Below are 24257 nucleotides of genomic sequence, written 5' to 3'. Positions count from 1 at the left end.
CACCCAGCCTTACTCAGAATAAAAAAGAAAGGCCAGCAGAGCTTCTGTCTCCATCTGCAATTTAACCAACCTTCCAGCCAGTTCATGCACTTCCTCTCGCTGACGACAGTTCTGGTTTGTGCTCCCCCCTGAGTCAGCTCGGGGCTGTGCTGCCACTGACCACAGCGGGTGCCCAGAGAGCAGGAATGACAGAAAAAGCAAAACCAGCTTTGCATTTCATCTCCAAACTGTTTCCTCCAGTTATGTGGCCGATTGGAGATTAAACCAGTCAGCTCTTCCTTTTTTTTTATCTTTCTTATTTTTTTCCTTTTCACCTACGTGTTTGGTTTTTTTTATTTTTTCTCTTTTTTTCCCCTTCTTTTTCACATTTTCCAACCTAGCCAGCGTGGAGGCAAGGCACATCAAGGCAGAGATGGGGACTGAAAGAGCCCTTGTGCTGGACAGGCTAGCGAGCAACGTGGCAAAGAGAAAAAGCTCAATGCCTCAGAAATTTATTGGTAAGAACAAAACCCCTTTTCATCTGCAACAGTTAAATACGTGTGGGTTGGTAACAAACAGTACAATGCCTCTGCTTCTTTTAAATATCCTGCTCAAGCTTAGCATCTAATACAAAAAAAATTAAGCAACGCTGATTTTTGTGATGGGGTTTTAGCAATTTGTTGTAAGGGGTTGATTAAAAAAAAAGAATTTATTCTGTTGGCTGCTTAAACTGGGTGGAAGCTACTGTTGTGCCTTGTGTCTTTATATAGATTTATAAATATGTTTTATGAGCTTCCACGTGCCATTTTTGTACCTATGTATTTGAAATGTTTTCTTCAAGGATCTAGAACAAGCAAAGAATAGGAAGGTTAATGTTTTCTCAGCAGGAGCTGAAGATTCCTGCAATATTCAGGTGTGAAATAAGGCCTAAAGGCAGAAATGTATTGGATTTCTCTTAGTCATTCTACTAAATTTGTGTATGATTAAAAAATATCAAATCCTTTCTTGTGGTAATTTAAGCAAGCAGATGTTTCCATGGTATTTTCTTTGCATTTAATTGAACATGATCAGAGTTTTGCATTTGGGAATTTTAAATACTAGTTGGGCAGGTTCTGGGTTTCAGCAAACACCTGACCCTCTTGGCCAGTCTTATTTCATCAACCTGCCTTTAAAGAAAATAAAATCCAGCCCTGTGTCCTAAGGAAAACCCTTAGTCAGCACTTATATAATATTGGTGCTGATGAAGCCTTATTTGTGCTCTTTGAAGGGTTACATAAGGTAAAAAGTGTTTGGTTTTTTTTCTTTTTATGGCCCAATATAAAGTTCACCCTCTGAGTGGGGCTCATGTGAGAGAGAGGAGTGGGCTGGGAGGGCAGGCAGGGCTGCTGCAGCCAAACCCCCAGCACAGGGGCAGCAGCTGCAGAGCAAGGTAGAGGTGAGCAGCTGGATGCATCCAGGGAAAGGTGAGCAGATGGATCTGTCCAGGGAAATGTGAGCAGATGGAGCCAAAACTGCACAGATGGATCCATGCAGGGAAAGGTGAGCAGCTGGATCCATCCAGGTAAAGCTGTGCAGATGGATCCATCCAGGTAAAGATGGGCAGATGGATCTGTCCAGGTAAAGGTGTGCAGATGGATCCATCCAGGTAAAGCTGTGCAGATGGATCCATCCAGGTAAAAGTGAGCAGCTGGATCCATCCAGGTAAAGCTGTGCAGATGGATCCATCCAGGTAAAGATGAGCAGATGGATCCATCCAGTTAAAGTTGTACAAATTGATCCATCCAGGTAAAAGTGAGCAGATGGATCCATCCAGATAAATCTGCACAGCTGGATCCATCCAGGTAGAGCTGTGCAGATGGATGGATCCAGCTGCTCATCTTTACCTGGATGCAGCTGGTGAGCAGCTGGATCCATCCAGGTAAAGCTGAGCAGATGGATCCATCCAGGTAAAGCTGAGCAGCTGGATCTATCCAGGTAAAGCTGAGCAGCTGGATCCATCCAGGTAAAGCTGAGCAGCTGGATCTATCCAGGTAAAGCTGAGCAGATGGATCCATCCAGGTAAAGATGAGCAGATGGATCCCTCCAGATAAAGTTGTGCAGATAGATCCATCCAGGTAAAGCTGCACAGCTGGATGCATCCATGTAAATCTGCACAGCTGGATCCATCCAGGTAGAGCTGTGCAGATGGATCTATCCAGCCAAAGCTGTGTAGATAGATGCATCCAGGTAAAGCTGCACAGCTGGATTTATCCAGGTAAAGCTGTGCAAATGGATCCATCCAGCCAAAGCTGTCCAGATGGATGCATCCACACAGGAAACCAACTCAGCTTTTGAAGGTAATGGAGCTCTTAGTGGGTTTGGTAGGTAGCACTGGGCTTTCATCTCTGAAAACTGGTCTCATTTATTTATTTATTTTACATTAGTGTGGCTTTCTAAAGGTCACCTCACTGCACAGCCAGACCAGCACACTCCATGTGAGTGTCTTTGGTGCTCAGGATTGAAACTGGACCTCTGGGGCTTGGCCCTTACATGTCTTGCTATGGTTCAAAAAGCAATATTAATGCAAATGGGTTTGTAATCCTTTAGCTTCCTCTAATTTAGCATTTTTCAGCTCTCTCATTGTGCAATCACCAGCAGTTTGACCTTTATGTATTTTATGAAACATGTATGCAGCAGGATGCACCCCCTCAGCATAAGCCTCACGTGAAGAACAAGTGGGTTTGGGGTTTCCTCTGTGAGCCAAAGAGTTCCTGTATGGCCCAGATCCTCTGGGATTTGTGCTAATGCTGGGTGGCATGAACTGGCACTGCACACACAGGTGATTGTGTGGAGAAGCTGAGAACCCATCACAGATCACCTAAAAGCACAAAATATTTGGAACTTGCTGTTTTTCTAGGACTTGGGTGATTTTTCTTGTTAAATTACATGTGCAAACATTCCCCCCTGGGAAGGATGTTTCCAGGAGCAGGCTGCCCGACCTTGCTCTGACTCCTGTGCCTTTCTGCCCTGTCCCTGTCACAGCTCAGATCCGCCAGGCCAGTGCAGGGATCCTTTGGGAAATCTGGGAATGAGTGCTGATGTCTCATTTAGTCAGGAAGCGGGGACAGGGATTTACACTAACAAGGCATCTTTGTTTGCCTCGTTTCTCTGAATGAAGTCTATTGATTGGAAGAAAACACCCTTTATTATAATTGGAGGGCTCTGCAGAGATTCAGACAAGCACCAGGAGTCTCTCCCACTTTATTTTTCACATTTCCATCCCCACAGCTGCCTCGTGTGCACCACTACAAGTCCCACACAAGGGCAGGGACCACCAGACCCTGCATTTGACTCTTCACCTCTGCACCAGGTCCTGCTTCAGAGCCTTTTTCTAGGGGACTTTAAAATCCACCAGGACAGTGGAATCACTGTGAGACCCTCAGTGATCATTCAGGAGTTGGACTCAATCCTATGATCCTATGATCATACATCAAGTTTATTTTACTTCACAACAGTGACTCTTAACACCAAAATTTTTATGGAGTTTTGCCCCTTTTTGCCTTTATTGTTATTTTTTTTCTACTTAAATCCCAATTTATTCACATCTTTCACTTGCCTGGAGCTGGTTTTATGAGTCACCCAAAAATACTGCAGCATTTTTTTCCCTCCGTGTGAAGCTGGACGGCGAGTGGTGCTGCGGGCTGGGAGCAGTTGCACTCTTGTGGTTCTTTAACCTTTTGGAGTGTTTTAGAAAAGAAACGTGAGCTCCTGGTTTTCTGCCTCTGCAGTGAAACCCCAGAGTTTCATACACATTGAGTCAGGGTGTTGACAGGTGACTGATAAACATCTGCACCACTCGAGTTACCGTAACCAAGAGATTCGTGGATTTAATGTTTGCGAGTCACTTGCATGTGAAACCTTTCATCTGCTCTTTTTTTTTTTTTTGTTGTATTTTTTTTTTAAGCTATGAACAAGTTTATGCTTTTATTAACCACAGAATTCAGTTACTTATTTCTAGACATTCACCTCCAAAATGTCTTTAGTGTTGTTGGGGTGCAGTTTGTTTCCTCCTTGCAGCTGGCACAGAGAACAGGAGTTCTGTGCTGCTCAGAGAGGTGTGAGCAGAATTTCAGGTGCAATCTCCTCCATTTCTCTCCAGTCCAGAACTTTCCAAGCCCCAGCACATCCAGAGGAAAAAAAATTTTTCCCCCACTAACCCTGACCCTAACTGCAGGATGTTTATATCTATATTTTTATCTGCCAGTATTGGATTACCTGAGTACCTGTGTAGAGATCCAAGAAGCCAGGTGTGGTGCAGAGTAAGCTGTAGTTGTCAAAGGACAGTGGGGAAAACTGACTTCAGTGTCCAAGGACTTGTCAAAGATGAATCTCAGAAAGTGCCCTCACCACCTCCTCTATTAGACTGGTTTGCTTCTAAGCCTGAGATTTAAAAAAATATGAAAAAAACAAATACCCCACCCAAAAGCTGCTTGTGTCTAAGAACAGCCTCTTTCAGCAGAGAGCATATCATGCCCCATTCCCAGAGATTTCTGCCCTTTAGAAAAGTCATCACAGGGTTTAAACAGCTCTTTACCTCTCGGGACTTCTGCTGCTCAGAGCGACCCCAAGATGTGTTAGAAAGTCTCTTTTCCCAGCCTGGCTGTCAAAGAAGGAGTCAGAGCTCTTCAGTTCTTGTTCTCAAGGTTGTTTATTGTTTCTTATCTATAAAATTCTTTCTCTTAACTTGCCGAGGTCCATTCAGAGGTCAGACAGAGGCACACTGGCGTTATCTTTTTATACTAAAAACTATGTGTACATTATTTATAATTACTTCCCAATTCCTATCACCTATGTTAGACAGTGAGCTTCTACTCTAAACCAATCCAAAAGTGCCAACATCACAGCAGAAGATGGAGGCCAAGAAGAAGGAGGAGAAAGGCTGGACATGCCCAGATTCCTCCATCTTGCCCCGTGAACTCCTGTTCTAAAAACTCAAAAAAATCTATTTTTTCACCCCGTGACAAACTAATTATTATTCTCCTTAGACTTTCGTGGCTTGCAGATCCTCATATAAGGTTGATAATTTTTCCATGGGTCATAATCAAAGTCACAGGTATCTTGGACTCTGTGACAAGGTCTCTGAGCCCCCTGGCAGGGGTTTGGGCAAGCCAGAGGGATGTCCTGAATTCCAAAATTTCCCCACTCAGGTAATTTTCCCCTCTCATCTCTTGCAGGTGAGAAACGCCCCAGCTTCGATGTCAACTACAACTCCAGTTTCCTGTACGAGAAGGAGAGCGAGATGATGCACGGGCGCATGATGGACCAGGCCATCAACAACGCCATCACCTACCTGGGCGCCGAGGCCCTGCGCCCGCTCGTGCAGACCCCGCCAGCGCCCACGGCCGAGATGGTGCCCGTCATCAGCAGCCTGTACCCGCTGCCGCTGCCCCGCGCCGCCGACGTCCCCAGCGTCCCCAACGGCACCGAGCCCGACAAGAGCCACCTCAGGGACAAGAGCCTGTCATCCGACAGGGGCCTCTCCCCCAACAACAGCGGCCACGACTCCACAGACACTGACAGCAACCACGAGGAGAGGCCCAACCCCGCCTTCCACCAGAGCCAGGTGATGGCGGCGGCTCCGGCCCGCAACGGCCTCCAGGCCCTGAAGGATTTCCCGAGGCCCTACGAGATCATCAAGCCTCCGGCCATCTGTCCCCGCGACGCCTTCAAGGTCATCAACAAGGAAGGGGAGGCCATCGGGGTGTACAGGTGCGACCACTGCCGCGTGCTCTTCCTGGATTACGTGATGTTCACCATCCACATGGGCTGCCACGGCTTCCGCGACCCCTTCGAGTGCAACGTCTGCGGCTACCGCAGCCACGACCGCTACGAGTTCTCCTCGCACATAGCCCGGGGAGAGCACAGAGTGGTGCTCAAGTGAAAGGACCTGCTCTTCCAAGGTCAAAGGATGTGTTTGCTGTCAAAGGGGAGGCTTGGTTGGTTAGGGGTTTAATTAGCGTAATGAAGTCTTCTTGAGTATTTTTTTAGGCCAGTTTGAAGTGTGTCACAAGGTGACGCATTTTTTAAATTTGTTTTTCTCGATAATTCAGTGTTGTGTAGCATCTCTGCCTGGCTGCTGTGGTGAGTGGGACTGTGGGAAACACCAGGAGCAGAGACTGGTTTTGATATGAACTTTATTTTTGTGAAATTTCAGAGCCATTTATGATGTTTTCAATTTTTAACTTGTGTTTGTTTTTATAGAGTTTGCTTTAAGACGGCACAAAAGGTTTTCATGCCAATTCCCCTGCTCATTCAGGTGAATAGTCAGAGTGTGTTGGAGGAGCTTTTCCTAGTTATAATCCCAGTGGCTCATCCCCAAAACAAGGAAAACCAGGGCAGGAAAATGGAGGAATTATTAATTCCTCTTTAAAGCTTTCCCCCTAAGCCTTAACAAAAGTGTAGCACACTTTCATTTTTCTTACCCCACTGCTGACTTTCCTTAAAGTTATTCAGTAAGAGGAAAATGAGAAATGAGACCTATTTGGGGTTGGGATTTTTTAACAGTACATATTTTTGGGATACCCAGCGAGGTCACTGCTTGGCTCATCCATGTGGCTTGGAGGAAATCCCAATTTTCATTGCTGGAAACTCCTCCTTTCTGATGGCTGCCAAGAACGAGGATGAAGCTGTGCTGGGTGTTGTGCCTCTGTCCCACAGCAGGACGTGTGGCTGTGCCATCATGGGTTGGTCCTGGCTTGTTGTGGACAGGTGAGACCCCAGGCAGGGCTGTGAGAGCCACACCCACACCAGGACAGCCCTTGGAGGTGCAGCTCCACACCCTGAGCAGGTGCCATCCCTTTGAAGTTGGTTTTTACAACAATTCCCTGTGGCCCCACAGCTGTGTTGGTGTCCCTGGGCTGGAGAGGGGTTTGGTAACGGCTTTGCTGAGTGAAGGTTTAATCTTTGCAAAATATTTTTGTATCCTGTAGTTAGGAGTGTTCTGACGGACTTTCTGCATCCCTTGTGTGGTTTGAGAGCTGTGTTGCTTTTGTGTTATTCCCTGGTGATCCAATCACTTCCCTGAGGGAAGGTTGAAGAGCTGAGGGTCAAGAAATACTGAAATTCATCCCTCCCTCTGAATTTTTTTGGCTCAATTATTTCCTCTCTGAATTTTAAGGTACAAAATAAGAAATTTCTATTCATGTTTTCCACTGAAGGTGGATTTGGAGAGGGATAAATCAGCCTGCAGTGTGTCTGAGCATCCAGAGTGCTGTGGAAGAGCAAATCCAGGATCCTGCTATCCCTGGGGTTGAGGAGAACTCTTCTGCTGTTGTGTGTGGAGCTGCAAAGCAGGTTCAGGATGTTTCCCAGAGCTCCATCATGACAAAGGTGATGTTGGCCCTCCCCAAGTGACCACCTGTGTCACAATGTGACCAATGCTCCTCCTGTGAGGGAGGCTGCACTTCCACCAAGGGTCAGCCCCAAGGGCCAAGCTTTGGGTCCAGAAAAGAGAGGGAAAGGGAGTGAGAGTTTCCTAGAGAATTCCAGAGGTTCACTGCTGCCCTGACATTTCTAAGTCCGACATTTTTAGGACATTGTGGTTGTCTTTTATCAATTTCTGATTTTGTGAAGCTTACTTTTCAATGGCTTAGCTTTCAAAACCAAAGAGTTGTCAATAAATGAATAAAATATTTAAATAATGATGATGTCCTGACTTGAGGGCAGGCAAGGGCAGGTTCTTCAAGGAATCCACAGAGAGAGACCTCCTGGAGCCATCCAAAAATCTCATTCTCTATAAGAGGATTGGGTAATGGGTTCATTTAAAAATATTAATTGTTCCTTCACACCCCATCATTCACTCCTGTCCCACAGGGCTGCTCTGGCCTGGGAGATGGGAATCCCATTGGGCCATGTCTGGATGTTGAGGGGGATGTGTTGGTCCAGGGCAGGTCCCTGAGCTTGGAGAAACTCTGGAAACCACCTTGTTTGAGAAAAACAGATGGGAAAACCGGTTCAGAGCCTGATTTATTCTGCTCCTGGCTTGGTTATTTTGGTCTGGAACAGGTTTGGAGCAGTCTCTGGTGCCTTGGTGTGTCCATCTCGCTTGGTTCTTCATTTACTTATGAATTACACCCCAAGAGTGGGCAGGGAGGCTCAGGGAAGGAGCTTTTAGCACCAAGAAATGAACCTCGGGCGCTTAAACTGTATTTTTAAGTATTAAAAATGTCAGTAAATAAATATCCACTCTGCCAGCCATGAAAACAGATCTGGGAGTGACCAGAGCTGGCTGAGGAGTGGGAATGAGCACTGGGGCTGCCTGTAAACCCCACAGGTGTGATGGAATCTGCGTCCCCACAGGGTGCTGTGCCATGGTGGAGGCTGTGCTCAGCAGAACCTGCTACTCAGAGGTGTAAAATAACATCACCAGCTCCTCTGAGCGCTGGAAAATGGTGATGGAGCCGGTTCTGGTGAGCAGAGGAACGGTTTAACCCGAGAGCTGTGGGCTGGGGGCAGCTCAGCCCCACGCTGGGGCTCTGGGGTGGGTTCGTGGTTCCCGGGCTGGGTCGGGCAGATGGAAACATCCCGGCAGGGAGGGAGGGTGGAGGCTCTCACCAACCCCCCGGCCCTTTTAGCACCTGCGGTACCAGGCTGACGTTGTTCGCGCTTCTTTCATTCCCCCCCGACACCTCCTGCCACAAAGAGCTGGACACGCTTGAGAAACAGAAACGAAAAAAAGCCGAGAAGAAAGAAAGGAAGAAAGTCAGAGGATCCTTTTTTTTCTTTTCCCTTCACTTCCTTCCAGCCCGGGTGCTGCACAAACACTGAGGGGTCTCTCCCCCTGCTGCTGTCGGGACATTCTGAGGGTTGGGTGAGACAGAGGGGGCTCGGGGCTTCCCATCCTGCTTTGTTCCTTAATAAGAATTTATTTCATCCAAACCCCCTCAACCTTCTCCTGCCTAGAGCCAAACCCCTTTAAAGTCTTACAGAAACCTTCAGTTGGTGTTGTGACAGCGAGATCCTTATCTGCTGATAGCTGTAATCGTGATAGAGGAACTCGTTTCTCCTGTCCTCGTGTTGAAATACGCTTCGTAATCCACAAAAAAAAAATCCCAGAAAAACTTCCGGCTGCTGCTCTGCATCCTTGGAGCATCCCGGCCGGCTCCTGCACCCAAAACCCGACGGTGCCGGGGAGGGGACGGGGAGCACTGAGTCACTGCCACCACCTCTGGGTGTCCCAATTCCCCAGCCCTGCTCTGAGTCACCCTCCCCGCGGCGTTTCCCACCCTTGGCGTGGGTCGGGTTCCTAAATCCGGGGGGCAGAGCCAATGTGGGGAAGGGACATTGGAAATGTCCCCAGCTCTGGCTCCCAGCGGGACACGGGGCCGTGAGTGTCACCGGGCCGCCAGCACGGGGACAGCAGCTTTGTGTCACGCCTGGTGCCCCCCTCGTTGAGCCGGGAGGGAAGTGAAGCCCCCGGGGAGCCGCCGAACCAGCCCCTCCAGCCGGGTTAAATGCGGCGCCGCATTTGCATGGCAGCGAGTCGGCACCTGGCAGCGAAATCCTCGGGGGATCGAGGACACGGGGAGAGGCTGGCGATTGTCACAAGCCGGCGACAGGAAAGTCCCAGCGGACGATTGTTTTTAGAAGAATTTACTTCCAACCCGCGCGGCTCCGGCCCCGGGGACAGCGCCTCCACCCCGGCACCCGCAGGGATGGAGGGGACAGCGGTGCTCCGTGGGCATGGAGGATGCTCCAGGGACGTGGGAGGTGATGCTCCCCAGCCTCAAACATCACCAGGTGTTCCCCACCTCACTCACAGCAGCTCCTGTCCCCCCTCTCTGTGCCGTGAGCAAGGCTGGGAGCGGGGCTGGGGCTCCGCCCAGTTCCCCCAGTTCCAGCCCCTTTGCTGCTCCTCTGGGCACTGGGGGACACCGTGGGGCTGGGGGTGTATAAGGGAGGTCCTGTCCCCTCCTGTGCTCCCTCAGCCCCGTTTCCCACCGCTGTGGCTTTGTGCCGGGGGCCCCCCTTGCTGCTCCCCGGGGCCGGGCAGAGTCACGCCTGCCTCCCCCCCATCCTGCCCCCCAAGCGGAGAAAGTTAGTCAAATCTGCAGAAACCGCAGAGGGGGGAGGCAGCGACACTGTCACCGCTTTGATGTCACCCCTGCACGTCCCACAGGTGCTGCCATCACCCCCGGCGCCACGGTCCCACCGCCGCTGTGCCATTAACTCGTGCGAGAAGAGGGGAGGATAATGCAAAAATGTTTCCTTCCCCACCTCCATCCTGTCCCCAGGGTCCCGGAGATGCCACGCGCGGGGCACACGGAGCTGCAGCCGCTTCCATGCAGCCCCCACGTGGGGCTGGGGGTCCCTCCAGGGCTCGGGGGGCTGTGCCAGGGAGGGCAGGGGGAGCCAGGAAGGTTTCTCAGCAGCGAGGCTGATTCATGCCGGGCCTCCTGTGGTTTCCCCTGCTCTCACCTCCCGGGGCTGTCACGCCAGGCACCCACACTCCAGTGCCCAGGGTGAACCCACCCCGTTGTCACCACAGAGAGCTGGCGGGGAGCCCCCCATGAGCTTCTGGGCATCCCTGCACCTGCCCTGCACTCATTCTTTGCCTTACGTCTTACCCCCACCCTGCACCCCAAATGCCCTCCTTGTGCCCCTCTGAACACACCCCACACCCCTGCCACTCTGCCCTCTGCCCTCCTGCACCCCCTGTGCTGCCCCAGTGCCCCAGACAGGGCTGGCACAGAGCCCCACCCCACAGCAGCGCCCGGAGGAAGGAGGACACAGCACCAGGGGTGACAGGGCGAGGTCCCCCGGGTGCCAATGCCATGGGTCAGAGGCCCAGGTGCCCCTGGGGAGCAGGAGGCAGGCAGGGGGCAGCTGCCAGCCCTTCCCAGCCCCGTCACGGCCGCTGCACTCCCGCAGGAAGTTGCTCTGCATCGCTCCCCCAGCGCTGGTTATAAATACCCTCCCATTTTAATGTGGCAGATATTTCAGGCCGGCAACGGGAAGCGAAACCCCGTGTGGGTCCTGCCCCTTTACCCCCGTGCCCGGGATGGGCCGGGCAGTGCCCAGGAGCCACCAGGGTTTATTTGAAGCCCAGGAGCCGCGCGCCAGCCTTGACCTTCTGAGCCTTCCAGCGGAGCAGGCGGATGGCGCGGAGGCCGAAGCGCAGCACGGCGTCGTACTTGAACACCAGCTGGTAGAAGGCGTCGGTGATGAGGGCACCGCTGGGGTCGGCGTGTTTGAGGGCGGCCATGGGCGTGTACGCCACGTTGGTCTGGTGCCGGAACGGCGGCCGGGGCGCCTCGATCACCCGCAGGGTGTGCTGCACGTGGGCATGGCATGGCATGGTCACCTTCCTGTGCCCACTGCCCCAGCCCACCAGGCCATGGCATTGTCCCCTTCCTGTGCCCCAGCCCACCAGCCCATGGCATTGTCACCTTCATGTGCCCCAGCCCACCAGGGCATGGCATTGTCACCAGGGCATGGCATTGTCACCTTCCTGTGCCCACTGCCCCAGCCCACCAGGGTATGGGATTGTCCACTTCCTGTGCTCCAGCCCACCAGGGCATGGCATTGTCACCAGGGCATGGCATTGTCCCCTTCCTGTGCCCGCAGACCCAGCCCACCACCACTGCCATCCCACCCTTGTCCCCTTTCAACTCTGTCTGCATCCCATCCACATCTGCACCTCCATCCCATCCACATCTGCGCCTCCATCCTCATTCACATTCCCATTGCTCCCTTCCCATTCTCCTCCTATCCCCGTTCCCATCCCATCTCCTTCTCATGCATTTCCTACCCTCATTCCCAAGCCTTTCCCATCCTATCTCTAATCCATCTCAACCCATCACCATTCCTATCCCATCCCCAACTCCTTCCCATTCTATCCCTATCTTCATCCCATCCTACCCCATCCCATCCTGCCCCTATCTCCATCCCTTCTCATTCCCACTCCATTTCCTCCCATTTCCATCCCCACTTCCTTCCCATCTTATTCCCATCCCATCCACATTCTCATCCATCCCACCACCATTCCTATTCCCATCCCATCCACATGCTCATCCATCCCACCACCATTCCTATTCCCATCCCATCCACATTCTCATCCATCCCACCACCATTCCTATTCTCATCCCATCCACATTCTCATCCATCCCACCACCATTCCTGTTCCCATTCCCAGCCAGGCTCAGCCCCATCAGGATGGAGCTGCCTGGGTGTCAGCTGCCCCACTGCTTCCTGGGCATTGCTGTTCCTTGTCAGGGCTAATTAACAACTCTGTCCAGCCCAGCCCCAGCCCACTGGGACCCCCTGCCCGCCTGTCACCTCTGCAATGTCCTCGGGGGTCTGGCCCAGGCTGGTGAAGACATCCCTGGAGTTCCTCAGGTAGAGCTTGGTGAAGATTTCGGCCGTCTCGGGGTCTGTCCGTGAGTAGTCGGCGCGTTCGGCTTCCTCGTACAGCTTGGTCTCGAATTCCGTCATCACCGGCCCCGGCTCCACCAGGCTGATCCTGCCCAGGGATGTGGCACTGGGCACTGGGCACTGGGCACTGGGCACTGGGCACTGGGCACCCCCAGACCCTGCCCCAAGGCCCCCGCACTCACGCCACGTTGAAGCGCAGCGCCTGCACCACCAGGCTCTCGCAGAAACCCTCCACGGCAAACTTGGACGCCGAGTAGATGTCGTTGAAGACAATACCTGCATGGTCGGGGAGCTCCAGTCAGGGCTGGGCGAGGGCTGGTCCCCCCAGAGCACCCCATTTTCCCCTACCCTGCAGGCCCATGATGCTGCTGATGACGACGATGTGGCCCCCGCGGCGTCGCTTCATGTCGGGCAGCACCTCCTTGACCAGGCGGACGAGGCCGAAGAAGTTGGTGTCCATGAGGCTCTGCATGGCTGCCAGGCTCTGGCACTCCAGGGGTCCCGCCATGCCCACCCCGGCATTGCTGACTGTGGGCCAGGGGGCATCAGTGGGGTGTGCCCTGGGCAGGGGCATCCCACACCCTGGGCACGGGGGGTCCCTGATTCATGGGGTGTCCTGGGTGTGGAGGATCCCTGCTGCAGGGTGACCCTGGCATAGGGAGTGGGGTCCCTGTGCATGAGGGACCCCTGGCACAGTGCTTGGAGGGTCCCCAGAATGGGGTGTCCTGAGTTTGGAGGGTCCCTGGTGCAGAGAATATCCCAGCAAAGGGGGGCCTTGGTGTGGGGGTCCCCAGTGCTTGGAGGGTCCCCAGAATGGGATGCCCTGAGTTTGGAGGCACAGGGAATGTCCCAGCATGGAGGGTCCCTGGTGCAGGGTGTCCTCAGAGCTCAGAGGGTCCCTGGCACAGGATGTCCTGAGTTTGGAGGGTCCCTGGCACAAGGAATGTGCCAGCACAGGGCGTCCCTGGTGTGGGGGGTCCCCAGTGCTTGGAGGGTCCCCAGAATGAGATGTCCTGAGTTTGGAGGGTCCCTGGCACAGGGGATGTCCCAGCACAGAGGGTCCATGGTGTGAGGGGTCCCCAATGCTCAGAAGGTCCCCAGAATGGGATGTCCTGACTTTGGAGGGTCCCTGGTGCAGAGAATATCTCAGCACAGGAGGTCCATGGTGTGGGGGATCCCCAATGCTTGGAGGGTCCCCAGAATGAGATGTCCTGAGTTTGGAAGGTCCCTGGTGCAGAGAATGTCCCAGCACAGAGGGTCCCTGGTGCAGGTGGTCCCCAGAGCTCAGAGAGTCCCTGGCACAGGATGTCCTGAGTTTGGAGGGTCCCTGGCACAGGGAATGTCCCAGCACAGAGGGTCCCTGGCACAGGGGGTCCCCAGAGCTCAGAGAGTCCCTGGCACAGGATGCCCTGAGTTTGGAGGTCCCTGGCACAAGGAATGTCCCAGCACAGAGGGTCCATGGTGTGAGGGGTCCCCAATGCTCGGAAGGTCCCCAGAATGGGATGTCCTGAGTTTGGAGGGTCCCTGGCACAGGGAATGTCCCAGCACAGAGGGTCCCTGGCACAGGGGGTCCCTGGCACGGACAGTCCCCGCTGCACAGGGTCAGGTGTCCCTGGCACGGAGGGTCCCAGCCCTGGCAGCACAAATGTCCCTGGCACGGGACAAGCTTGGGCTGGGGGGGGTCACCGGGCTCACGCAGGGCCGGGAATCCCGGGTCTCACCCAGGATATCGATGTGGCGCCCGGGGATGCTGTCGAGGCAGGCGCGGATGGAGCTCTCATCGCACACATCGAGCTGTTTGATCTCCAGCGTCCTGCCCAGCGCCGGCCCCGCCGCCGCCGCCAGCGCCGCGCTCCTGCCCGTGTTCCTCATGGTGGCGATGACTGCGGGAACAGAGGGCTCAGCCCCCGCTCTGGGGTTCGGGGGGTCCCTCCGGGGTTTGTGGGGGGTCCCTGCGCCCCGCTCACCTCGGAAGCGGCGCTGTTTGTCCCTGGCCAGCCGCACGGCCAGCGCCAGCCCGATGCCCGAGGAGCAGCCGGTGATCAGCACCGTCTTGGGAGCCATGGCACGGCCTCACCCCCCCCTCTCCGAGCGCCAGCCCCCCGCTTTTATAGCGGCTCCCCCCCCCCCATCAAATCCGAGCCCTTAATCCCCGCTGGATAATCGGCCCTGCCGGGGATTTGCGGCGTGGCTGAGCCGCACGTGGTGCCCCGGAGCACAGAGCGGCCTTTGTGTGGCACCCTGGGGACACAGCGGGACATGGGGACGCTGCCAGGCGTGGGAGATGGGGACGCTGCCAGCCGTGTGCCAAGGAGCGAGGCAGGAGCTCTGCAAAAATAACCTTTATTATTTATCACTGGTATAAAACACGTCCCATTCAACTGGCCTCGTGGAGACGTGGGGGACACGGTGATGGGTGCCCCCCTCACGCCCACAGCCCAGGACCCCCTCCTGGGGACCCCAAAACGCGCCCTGGTGCGGGGGCAAGGAGTGCCAGGCCCCGGCAGGGGCACTCGGGGCTGGTGCTGCAGGGCAGAGAGGAGAAAGTGCTTGAGTGTGGGGGTCCTGCTGTGGGCTGTGCCATGCTGGCAGTGCCAGGCTGTGCCAAACCACCCAACTGTGCTAGACTGTGCCATGCTGGTGGTGCTGGACTGTGCCAAACCATCCCACTGGTGCCAAGCTGTGCCAGCAGTGCCAGGCTGTGCTGAGCTGTGCCATGTCATTGGTGCCCAGCTGTGCCAAACTGCGCAGGTGATGCTGTGCCAAGCCATGCCATATCAGCAGGGCCAATCTGTGCCAAACAACCCCAGCAGTGCCAGGCTGTGCCAGGCTGTTCCATGCCGGGCTGTGCCGAGCTGTGCTACGAGACTGAACCAGCAGCGCCAGCCTGTGCCAAACCACACTGGCAGTGCCAGGCCGAGCCAAACCCTGCTGTGCTGGTGGTGCCAGGCTGTGCCAAGCCCCCAGGGGCTCAGAGGGCCACGCAGGTGCAGTAGTGGCGCAGCTTGCAGGGCAGGATGCCGCGGTTGATCTGGTGGAACTCCACCAGCTGGATCAGGTCGGCGAAGCGCGTCTGCCCGTCGTCCATGGTGAAGTAAAGCCGTCCCTCCTCCTCGCTCTGCCAGGGTGGGGGGCTGCAGGTCAGAACCCCCGTGCCCGGCCCCCCCGGGCACCCCCAGCCCCAGGCTGGCACTCACCGGCAGGATGAGGTAGTGCTTGATGCGCTGCAGGTGGCACAGGGACAGCACGAAGCCCTTGGGGTTCCGCTGGCTCTCCCGCACCAGGAACACCCTGCGAGGCACAGAGGGGTCACTGATGGCTGGGGCCAGGTCCCTTGTGCCCTCACAGTGTCCCCTGTGCCCTCACAGTGTCCCCTGTGCCCTCCCAGTGTCCCCTGTGCCCTCACAGTGTCACCCGTTGTTGCCACATTTCACAGAGAAAAGCGCGGCACAATTCTTCCCTAAGTTTTCTGGGATTCACGTTCTCCGAACATCACAGAAAGGGAAAACACAATTTTCATCATTTGCCGTGCCTGTTTTTGTGCCAAAGTAGAATGCAATATGGAGATTATTCACCCAAAGTGTGGAACTTTTGTTTCCTTGGCCTGTCAGGGCCAGGTGCATATCCCCACATTTCTCTTCACAGAGAAAAGCAAGGCACAATTCTTCCCAAGGATTTCTGAGATTCACATTCTCTGAACATCACAGAAAGGGAAAACACAATTCTTATCTTACTTGCTGTGCCAAAGTAGAATGTAATATGGAAAATATTCACCCAAAGTGAGGATTTTTTGTGTGTCAGGACTGTCACTGACAGTCACAAGATTCCGTGCAGAGTGAGTGCTTGGCAGATTCAATTTAGATGAAACGTATATAATATAGTATAATAAAGTAATTAATTAAACTTCTGATATCCATGGAGTCAGATGAATCATTCTCTCACCTCCACTGGAGTCACCTTTGATTTACAATAAAAGGGGTCCCACAAACCCCCTGTGAAATCCTGGAGTAGCCCAGCATCCCCTGGCACCCCTGGCAGTCTCCGTGCCCCCCAAACCCTGCAACAACCTGGGAATCACTCACCCCCAACCCCATTTATACCCTGCATCCCCCCAGGAGCTGCAAGACCCCCTAACCCCCGTGCTCCTGAGCCTCCCTGGAGTTCCATGTCCCCCCCAGGACCCCCAAACCCCCCAAACCCAAGGGTGTCCCTTACCCATCCACCAAGCCCTGGCGGCCGATGAGCTGCTGGGTGTCCTCCCTGGAGATCCTGCCGTGGAACCAGGGCTGGGTGCGGTGGATGGCTGCGGGGACAAGGGTGTCACACTCGGGGGGACCCCCTGGACGAGGCAGGGACCCCCCAAAGCGGGCAGTGAGCCCGGCTCTCACCGGCACTGAGCGGGGAGCTGTGGCAGGCGGCGGGCAGGCTGTAGCGGTGCGTCGTCTTCTTCTGGGCACACAAGGACACCAGGGGACGTTGGGGTGGGCTCAGGGGGGCTCCCCCCGACTCCCCAGCACCCCCACTCACCCTCCAGGCCTGGGCCTCCTCCAGGGCCACGCTCAGCACCTCGTTGGGGTTCTCAATCACCCGGCCCGTGCACCCCGAGAAGTCCATGGCCACCAGGGCGTTGTCCGAGACGCTGCGCTGTGGGGACAGGGGGGTCACCAGAGGGTCCCCAGGGGCTGTGGGGGACAGGGGGGTCACCAGAGGGTCCCCAGGGGCTGTGGGGGACAGGGGACACTCAGCAGGGCTGTAGGGGACAGGGGACACTCACCAGGGGTGTGGGGCCAATCCAGGGCGGTTGGCTCAGCCGTGCCTGTGCTTGCTGGTAGTTTCTGTAGAGCTGCATCCCATACTGGGGGGGGAACAGCTCTGTCAGCTGGGGGGGCCCTGCTGTGGGGTGGGGGAGCACCCAGGGACCTCCACAGCCCCCCAGGGACACCCAGGGACACCCAGGGACACCCAGTGCAGGGGTGGGGAGCTCTGCACCCACTCCTCGTGGGCACAGGGACACCCACCCTGAAGCATTTGCACTGGCATGGGGTCATCCCTCCAGCATCCTTCTAGAAACATCCACATTCCCCCCTTGTACCTCTCCAGTATCCCCCAAGCATCCCCCCCATCATCCCCCCAGCACTGTCAGATTAATCCCTTTTCTGACCCAGAGATGGGGCAACTGAGGGGTGTTTTAAAAACTTTCATTCTATTTTCAGTCTTGTGTGAAGGGTGAGGCAACACAGAAGTTATAATTCCATATATATTCCATGTATACCATCACAATCAGGAGCCAATTATTTCCTAATTACAATACACTATAAGTGCTTTTTGGGGTGTCCTGAGTTTTGTCACACCATGCTGTAAATGCCTTAAAGCCAATTATCTAAAATTACCCCTTGTGGCTCCTACTGCAATGAATCTTTCATAGTTCTATTTCTCTAAAGTATCTGGTCTCATTTGCAAGGCCATCCTTTGAAATTTTTTTTTGTAGTTCTTTTTCTGTCTGTCCTATTCCAGGGCATTTTGAAATTTTGAAATTTTTTTCTGTCTGTCCTATTCCAGGGCATTCTAAGTTTTGAAATTTTGATTTTTTTTTTTTCCCCTAGTTCTTTTTCTGTCTGTCTTATTCCATGGCATGCTAAGTTTTAAGATTTTGAATTTTTTTCCTAGTTCTTTTTCTGTCTGTCCTATTCCATGGCTTTCTAAGTTTTGATATTTTTTTTTCCTAGTTCTTTGTCTGTTCTTTTCCACGGACATTCTAAGTTTTGAAATTTTGAATTTTTTTTTCCTAGTTCTTTTTCTCTCTGTCCTATTCCACGTCAAGCATTTCTCATCTCCATGTCTGCACACAGATGCACACTGCGCGAGCTTTCTACCACATCCCCACCCCGGTATTCCTCCAGAACGCCCCCAAAATCCCTCCAGCATCCTTCCAAAATCCCTCCGGCACCCCTCTGGCACCATCCCAGCGGGCAGGGGACTGGAGCTCACCTTGAAGAGGCGGAACGCCGCCATCCAGCAGCTGCGGCTCTGCTCATCCTCGCTGCAGAGCAGCTTCAGACCCTTCACTCCGCCCCGAACCTTGTGGGGCTGCGGGAAATCGGAGCCGTCACGGGGCAGCCCCGGATGGCGCCGAGGAGGGGACAGGGGGAGGGACATCCCCAGGCAGGGACATCCCCACCTGTGACACTGCTCACAGGGGTCCCAGGGTGAGGGGAGAGACGAGGATCTGACTCCGTGTTTCAGAAGGTTTTGATATATATGATAGTATATATTATATATATGATATTAAAACTATATTATAGTTTTAATGATATATCTTATTTTATATATTACATTAACTATACATTTTAACATTACATATATTACATTAAACTATATATAATATATAATAAATAATATATTATATATTTTATATAGTATATAGTATATCGTATATACCATATATTATATATAGTATATATTATATAATATACCATATATTATATATTATATATATATTATATAGTATATATTATATATACTATGTATTATTATATATTTTATCTATATATTATATATCATATATTATATAGTCTAAAGTCTATAGTCTGTAGTATATAGAATATAGTATATAGTATATACCGTATATACCGTATATACCATATATTATATAGTATACAGTATATATTATATATACTAACTATGTATTATTATATATTTTATCTATAATATTTATCATATATTATATATGTTATATACATGATATATATTATATTAAACTATATATATATGATATATATAATATTAAAACTATACTAAAGGAATTGTTTTAATTATATGTATTAGGATATATATCTGTATATATATCTCTATATATATCTATATAAAATATATATATCTATATAGATATATATAATTAAAACTAAAGGGATAGTTTTAATGATATATTATTATATATATTCTATTAAAACTATACTAAAGGAGTAGTTTTAATGATATATATTAGGATATATATCTGTATATATATCCTAATATATATATATATTATAATATATATCATCAAAACTAAAGGAATCGTTTTAATGATATATATGATGATACATATGATATTAAAACTATACTAAATGAATAGTTTTAATGACATATATTATGATACTTATCGTATTAAAACTATGCTAAAGGAATAGTTTTAATGATATTTATTATGATATATATGATATTAAAACTATACTAAAGGAATAGAAGAAATTATTTCATCAGAAGTTTGGCTAAGAATAGAAAAAGAAAGAATGATAACAAAGGTTTGGTTTGAGTTTTGAGAGTCCGAGCCAGCTGACTGTGTTTGGCCATTAATTAGAAACAACAAACATGACACCAAACACAGATGCACCTGTTGCATTCCACAGCAGCAGATAACCATTGTTTACACTTTGTTCCTGAGGCCTCTCAGCTTCTCAGGAGGAAAAATCCTAAGGAAAGGATTTTTCATAAAAGTTGTCTGTGGTACCCACCTTGATGCAGAAGCCGAACTCGGTGGGAGTCCCGTAGAGCTTCTTGCCCTGCGTCACGTAGTAGATGTTGGACTCGGTGAGGTCGGCGAAGTACTGCAGGTGCCGGGGGTCCTGGGGGGTTTGGGGTGTCAGAGCTGGCCTTGCTGGACCCCCTGACCATGTCCCCCTTCCCCAGGACCCCCTGGCCTCACCTTGGAGGTGCCCTTGGTGGAGTAGTAGAGCCCCGAGCGGCGCAGGGAGAAGTGGAAACGCTTCCAGACCTTGCGCCCGGCCTCCCGCAGGTGCAGGAAACCCTGGACCTCAGGGCAGCTCCCAGAGTTGAGGAAATTCTGGGGGGACACAAGGGCTGAGGGGCACAGCGGGGTCCCCAGGGCATGGCAGGGTGCCCAGGGCACGGCTGGGCACGGTGCCCCGTACCTGGATGAGCTCGGAGTGCGCCATGCTCTTGTTGGCCTCCAGGCAGCTGGACACCATCACCTCGGGGAACAGCAGCTGCTGGGGGACACAGGCTCAGCAGAGACCCCTCGGGGTGCCCAAAGGGGGGGTCCAGAGGGTGCCCACCTACCGTGCTGCTCTTGAAGAGCTCGTACTTGGCGAAGTTCTTGCGGAACACGAAGCGGCTGTCGGCGCCCGGGGCCCAGGAGCTCTGCACCTCCACCACAGACTCGTGGTCCTCCAGGCAGCGCTCTGGGGGGGACAGGGGGGTGGTGGGGGGTCCCATGGGGTCAGCCGGGTGGTGGGGGGTCCCACGGGGTCAGCCGGGTGGTGGGGGGGTCCCAGGGATTGAGCCCTTTTCTGACCCAGAGATGGGGTAACTCAGAGGTGTTTTAAAAACTTCTGTTCTGTTTTCAGTCTCATGTGAAGGGTGAGATGTTATAATTCACGCCATCACAATCAGCAGCCAATTATTTCATAATTACAATACATTATAAGTGTTTTTTGGCCTATGAGCTTTTGTAACACCATGCTGTAAATGCCTTAAAGCCAATCCTCTAAAATTACCCCTCATGGCTCCTACTGCAATGCATCCTTCACAGTTCTATTTCTCCGAAGTATCCAGTCTTATTTGAAGGCCACCTTTTCAAACTTTTTTCCTAGCTCTATTTTCCCCCAGCAATCTCTGTACTATTCCATGGCATTTCCAAGTCATTTCTAAGTGCCCCCAGGTGTCACAGACACATTTTATGAAAAATCCTTTCCTTAGGATTTTTTCTCCTGAGAAGCTGAGAGGCCTCAGAAACGAAATGTAAACAATGGTTATCTGCTGCTGTGGAATGCAACAGGTGCATCTGTGATTGGTCCATGTTGGTTTTTTTTAATTAATGGCAAATCACAGTCCTGCTGCCTTGGACTCTCTGGTCAGTCACAAGATTTTGTCTTCCTTTTCCTTTTCCCCTTTCCTTTCCTTTCCTTTCCTTTCCTTTCCTTTCCTTTCCTTTCCTTTCCTTTCCTTTCCTTTCCCCTTCTGATGAATCCTTTCTCTATTCTTACACTAACAGAGTACTCCATTCTCTATTCTTACTATAGCTTCAATATATAATTTTCTTTTAATATAACATATATATCACAAAATAACAAATCAGCCTTCTGACAGAGCCAAGATTCTCATCATCTCTTCCCTCCTCCTGGGAGCCCTGAGAGCTCCACCACGGCCAGGGCTGCTCACCCAGTGCCAGGTGCTGGTGCAGCTCCACCAGGGCCCAGCTGTGGTCGTGCAGTGCCCGCGTCCTGCGCACCAGGGTCTCGCAGAGCTGCCGCGCCGTGGTGCCCGCCGAGGCCTCCAGGGAGCGGCAGGCGCCGTCCTCACCGAACACCTTCACCACCTGCGAGGGGCACAGGGGCTGTCAGGGAGCCCCCCGGAACCAGGGGAGCGCAGGTGGGATCATCCCACCCACCTCCTGCTCCCCAGATTGTGTGGGGGGTGGTTTCTATCACAGGGATGGGATCATCCCCCATCCCCAAAGTCTTGATTCATTTGGGAGAGGTGGTTCCTGTCCCGGGGATGGAATCCCTCCTTCCCAGCCCCCTGACTCTCACCTCGCCTGGGGGGTGCCCCAAAGAACCCCCTCCCCAGCCCGTGCAGGGGTCCTGTAGTGAGAGTCCTATGTATTGGATAGGTGGGTCCTGTTGCTCTGGATGAGCTACAGCTGCGGGGTCCTTGGTTGGGCAGCAGCTGTAGCTCATGAAGGCAACTGGGATAAAAGGGGGTGGGTCGAGAGCCCTGGTGGAGTTCCTGTAGAAGTCATGAGGAACTGTGCTACAGAGAAAGAGCTGTATGGTAGAAAACCAGCTAGAAGGTATGGACGTTAAGAATATAACAACACCAGTATGGGACTCTAGAAATATGAAATACAATAAGATAACAACAACAATTGGTGACCCCGACGCGATGGAGGTATGCAGCCTGAAGAGCTGTGGAAAATAGGACAGCCTGAGAGCTGTAGCAGCCTGAAGAGCTGTGGAAGATTGTGTGTATTGTACTTGTGTGGTGTATGAGGCCTTTGAGTCTTGGGATAAAACATGTATTGTAAAGGAAATGAATATATTGTACTTGAATATCTATATTGCATTTGAATAGAAAAAAGGGGGGAAATGTAGTGAGAGTCCCTACAAAATCTATGTGTTGGATAAGTGGGTCCTAGTTATTCCAAATGAGCCACAGCTGCGAAGTCCTTAGTTGGGCAGCAGCTGTGGCTTGCAAAGATAACTGGGATAAAAGGGGGTGGGTCGAGAGCCCAGGAGGAGCCCCTGTGAAGCCATGAGGAACTGCACAGCAGAGAAGAGCTGCATGGTAGAGAACCAGCTAGAAGATATGGACTTTAAGAATATCATAACAAGAGTATGGGACTCTAGAAATATGAAATACAATAAGATAACAACAATTGGTGACCCCGACATGATGGAGGTATGCAGCCTGAAGAGCTGTGGAAAATAAGAATATCATAACAAGCGTATGGGACTCTAGAAATATGAAATACAACAAGATAGCAACAACAGGGTCGCAGCCCCCTCCCCAGCCCATCCCCATCCCCTGACTCACGTGGGAGGTGCCCTCTCGGGGCGGTCCCTGTCCCAGGGTGGGGCTGCTCAGGATGGGGGAGTTGGAGGGGCTGCACAGCTCGGGGAAGGGGTTGGGGATGCTGGGCAGCGACGACGCCCGCGGCTCCTCCTGCGGCGGCTGCCGGCTGCAGAGAGGGGGGCAGGGTGAGCTCTACACCCCCTGTGACCCCCCCCTGAACCCCCCTTTCACCTCCCCGACCCCCCCCCGGGCCTCACCCACCTGCTGCCGTGGATGAAGAGGGGCTGGGAGCGCCGGAGCTCGCCCCCATCGCGCTCTGCAGGACCCCCCTCCTGCTCGGGGGGCTCCCAGAGGCCGCTCTGCTGAGCCCCCCCCTCCATGGCATCATCTGTGGGGGCAGACAGGGGGGTCTGGCAGCCACCAGCACATTTGGGGGGGTCGTGGCCAGGTGTGGGCAGCCCCCAGGTGTTTCCCTGCCCAGACACGTAGGACCCCAGCCCTGGGTGGGATCTGGGACACCAAGGGGGTGTCCCTGTCCCCCCGGTCCTGTGGGGGTGCTGGGGGCTGGAGCAGAGCCCTGATGGTGAGCACAGCCCCTGGTGAGACCCCCAGAATGCCCCCAGCAGCACTGAGGGGCTGGGAGCGCTGGGGGATGCTGGGCTGAGCTGTGCCAGGCTGAGATGTGCCAGGCTCTTTACCAGGTTGAGCTGTGCCAGGCTGGGCTTTGCCCGGCTGGGCTTTAGCAGGCTCTTTACCAGGCCAAGCTGTGCCAGGCTGAGCTTTACCAGGCTGGGCTTTACTCAGCTGAGCTTTACCAGGCTGAGCTGTGCTAGGCCGAGCTCTGCCAGGCTGAGCCGTGCCAGGCTCAGCCATGCCCCTGAGCTTTACCAGGCCGAGCTTTGCCAGGCAAATCTTTACCAGGCCAAGCTCTGCCTGGCTGAGCTTTGCCAGGCTCTTTACCAGGCCGAGCCGTGCCAGGCCGAGCCGTCCAGGTTGAGCTTTACCAGGCCGAGCTGTGCCAGGTTGAGCTTTGCCATACCGGGCCGTGCCAGGCCGAGCTTTGCCAGACTGAGCTTTACCAGGCCGAGCCGTGCCAGGCCGAGCCGCGGCGGCGCCGAGCAGAGCAGGAAGCCGAGCGTGGCGGCGGCGGCGCCTCAGCCCCAAACTCCCCTCGGGTCCGGCCAAACCGGTCCCGCAGCCGCTCCCAGCTCCAGCTCACCGCGCTGGCATCCGGGCCCCGGAGCCGGGGGCGAGGGAGCCGCCGTGGGAACGGCCGCCAGCCCCCGCCGTGTCCCCACCCACGCCCGGTGCCACCCGTGCCACCCGGGCACCGGCCCCGGGATGTGGCCCTGGCGTGT

General features: G+C 53.1%; 3 protein-coding genes across 3 annotated transcripts in view; 1 reads left to right on the top strand and 2 right to left on the bottom strand.

The window, feature by feature from the left end:
- IKZF3 (IKAROS family zinc finger 3) overlaps positions 1-7596 on the top strand; it is a 35845-nt gene extending 28249 nt beyond the window's left edge. Inside the window, exons 7-8 of the mRNA XM_058041628.1 lie at positions 381-497; positions 5193-7596. Of these exons, the coding sequence (XP_057897611.1) occupies positions 381-497; positions 5193-5899 (824 nt within the window). The 3' untranslated portion in view covers positions 5900-7596. The remainder of the gene's footprint in view (positions 1-380; positions 498-5192) is intronic.
- A 3294-nt stretch (positions 7597-10890) lies between these two features.
- Positions 10891-14454, bottom strand: RDH8 (retinol dehydrogenase 8). Its single transcript, XM_058041751.1, has 6 exons — positions 14358-14454; positions 14112-14273; positions 12739-12918; positions 12573-12666; positions 12295-12478; positions 10891-11290 (listed from the first exon to the last, which is right to left on the bottom strand). The coding sequence occupies exons 1-6, from the start codon at positions 14452-14454 to the stop codon at positions 11051-11053; spliced, it is 957 nt and encodes a 318-aa protein (XP_057897734.1). The 3' UTR covers positions 10891-11050.
- A 323-nt stretch (positions 14455-14777) lies between these two features.
- On the bottom strand, positions 14778-23287 carry GRB7 (growth factor receptor bound protein 7). Its single transcript, XM_058041695.1, has 14 exons — positions 23161-23287; positions 22921-23065; positions 21547-21703; positions 20446-20567; positions 20298-20375; positions 20072-20209; positions 19881-19991; positions 18379-18477; positions 17165-17245; positions 16918-17034; positions 16779-16839; positions 16606-16693; positions 15588-15681; positions 14778-15508 (listed from the first exon to the last, which is right to left on the bottom strand). Exons 1-14 carry the CDS (start codon positions 23277-23279, stop codon positions 15362-15364), a joined length of 1557 nt encoding a protein of 518 aa, XP_057897678.1. The 5' UTR covers positions 23280-23287; the 3' UTR covers positions 14778-15361.
- Between the last annotated feature and the right edge of the window lie 970 nt (positions 23288-24257).

This window comes from Melospiza georgiana, chromosome 28, assembly GCF_028018845.1.
Source record: "Melospiza georgiana isolate bMelGeo1 chromosome 28, bMelGeo1.pri, whole genome shotgun sequence".
NCBI lineage: Eukaryota > Metazoa > Chordata > Aves > Passeriformes > Passerellidae > Melospiza > Melospiza georgiana.
The sequence above is the reverse complement of the archived record's forward strand: the minus strand, read 5'-3'. Positions and strand labels throughout refer to the sequence as shown.

What these genes read in the sequence shown, in the direction of transcription:
- GRB7 (XM_058041695.1), bottom strand. Translation starts at nt 23,279, where the DNA reads ATGGAGGGGGGGGCTCAGCAGAGCGGCCTCTGGGAGCCCCCCGAGCAG. An exon ending in AGGAGGCCCAGGCCTGGAGG is followed by an intron (nt 16,840 to 16,917) that starts GTGAGTGGGGGT and finishes TTGTGTGCCCAG; the next exon opens with AAGAAGACGACGCACCGCTA. An exon ending in AGCACTACCTCATCCTGCCG is followed by an intron (nt 15,509 to 15,587) that starts GTGAGTGCCAGC and finishes CCACCCTGGCAG; the next exon opens with AGCGAGGAGGAGGGACGGCT.
- RDH8 (XM_058041751.1), bottom strand. Translation starts at nt 14,454, where the DNA reads ATGGCTCCCAAGACGGTGCTGATCACCGGCTGCTCCTCGGGCATCGGG. An exon ending in CAGCATCATGGGCCTGCAGG is followed by an intron (nt 12,667 to 12,738) that starts GTAGGGGAAAAT and finishes CCGACCATGCAG; the next exon opens with GTATTGTCTTCAACGACATC. An exon ending in CCCCCGAGGACATTGCAGAG is followed by an intron (nt 11,291 to 12,294) that starts GTGACAGGCGGG and finishes GCCCACGTGCAG; the next exon opens with CACACCCTGCGGGTGATCGA.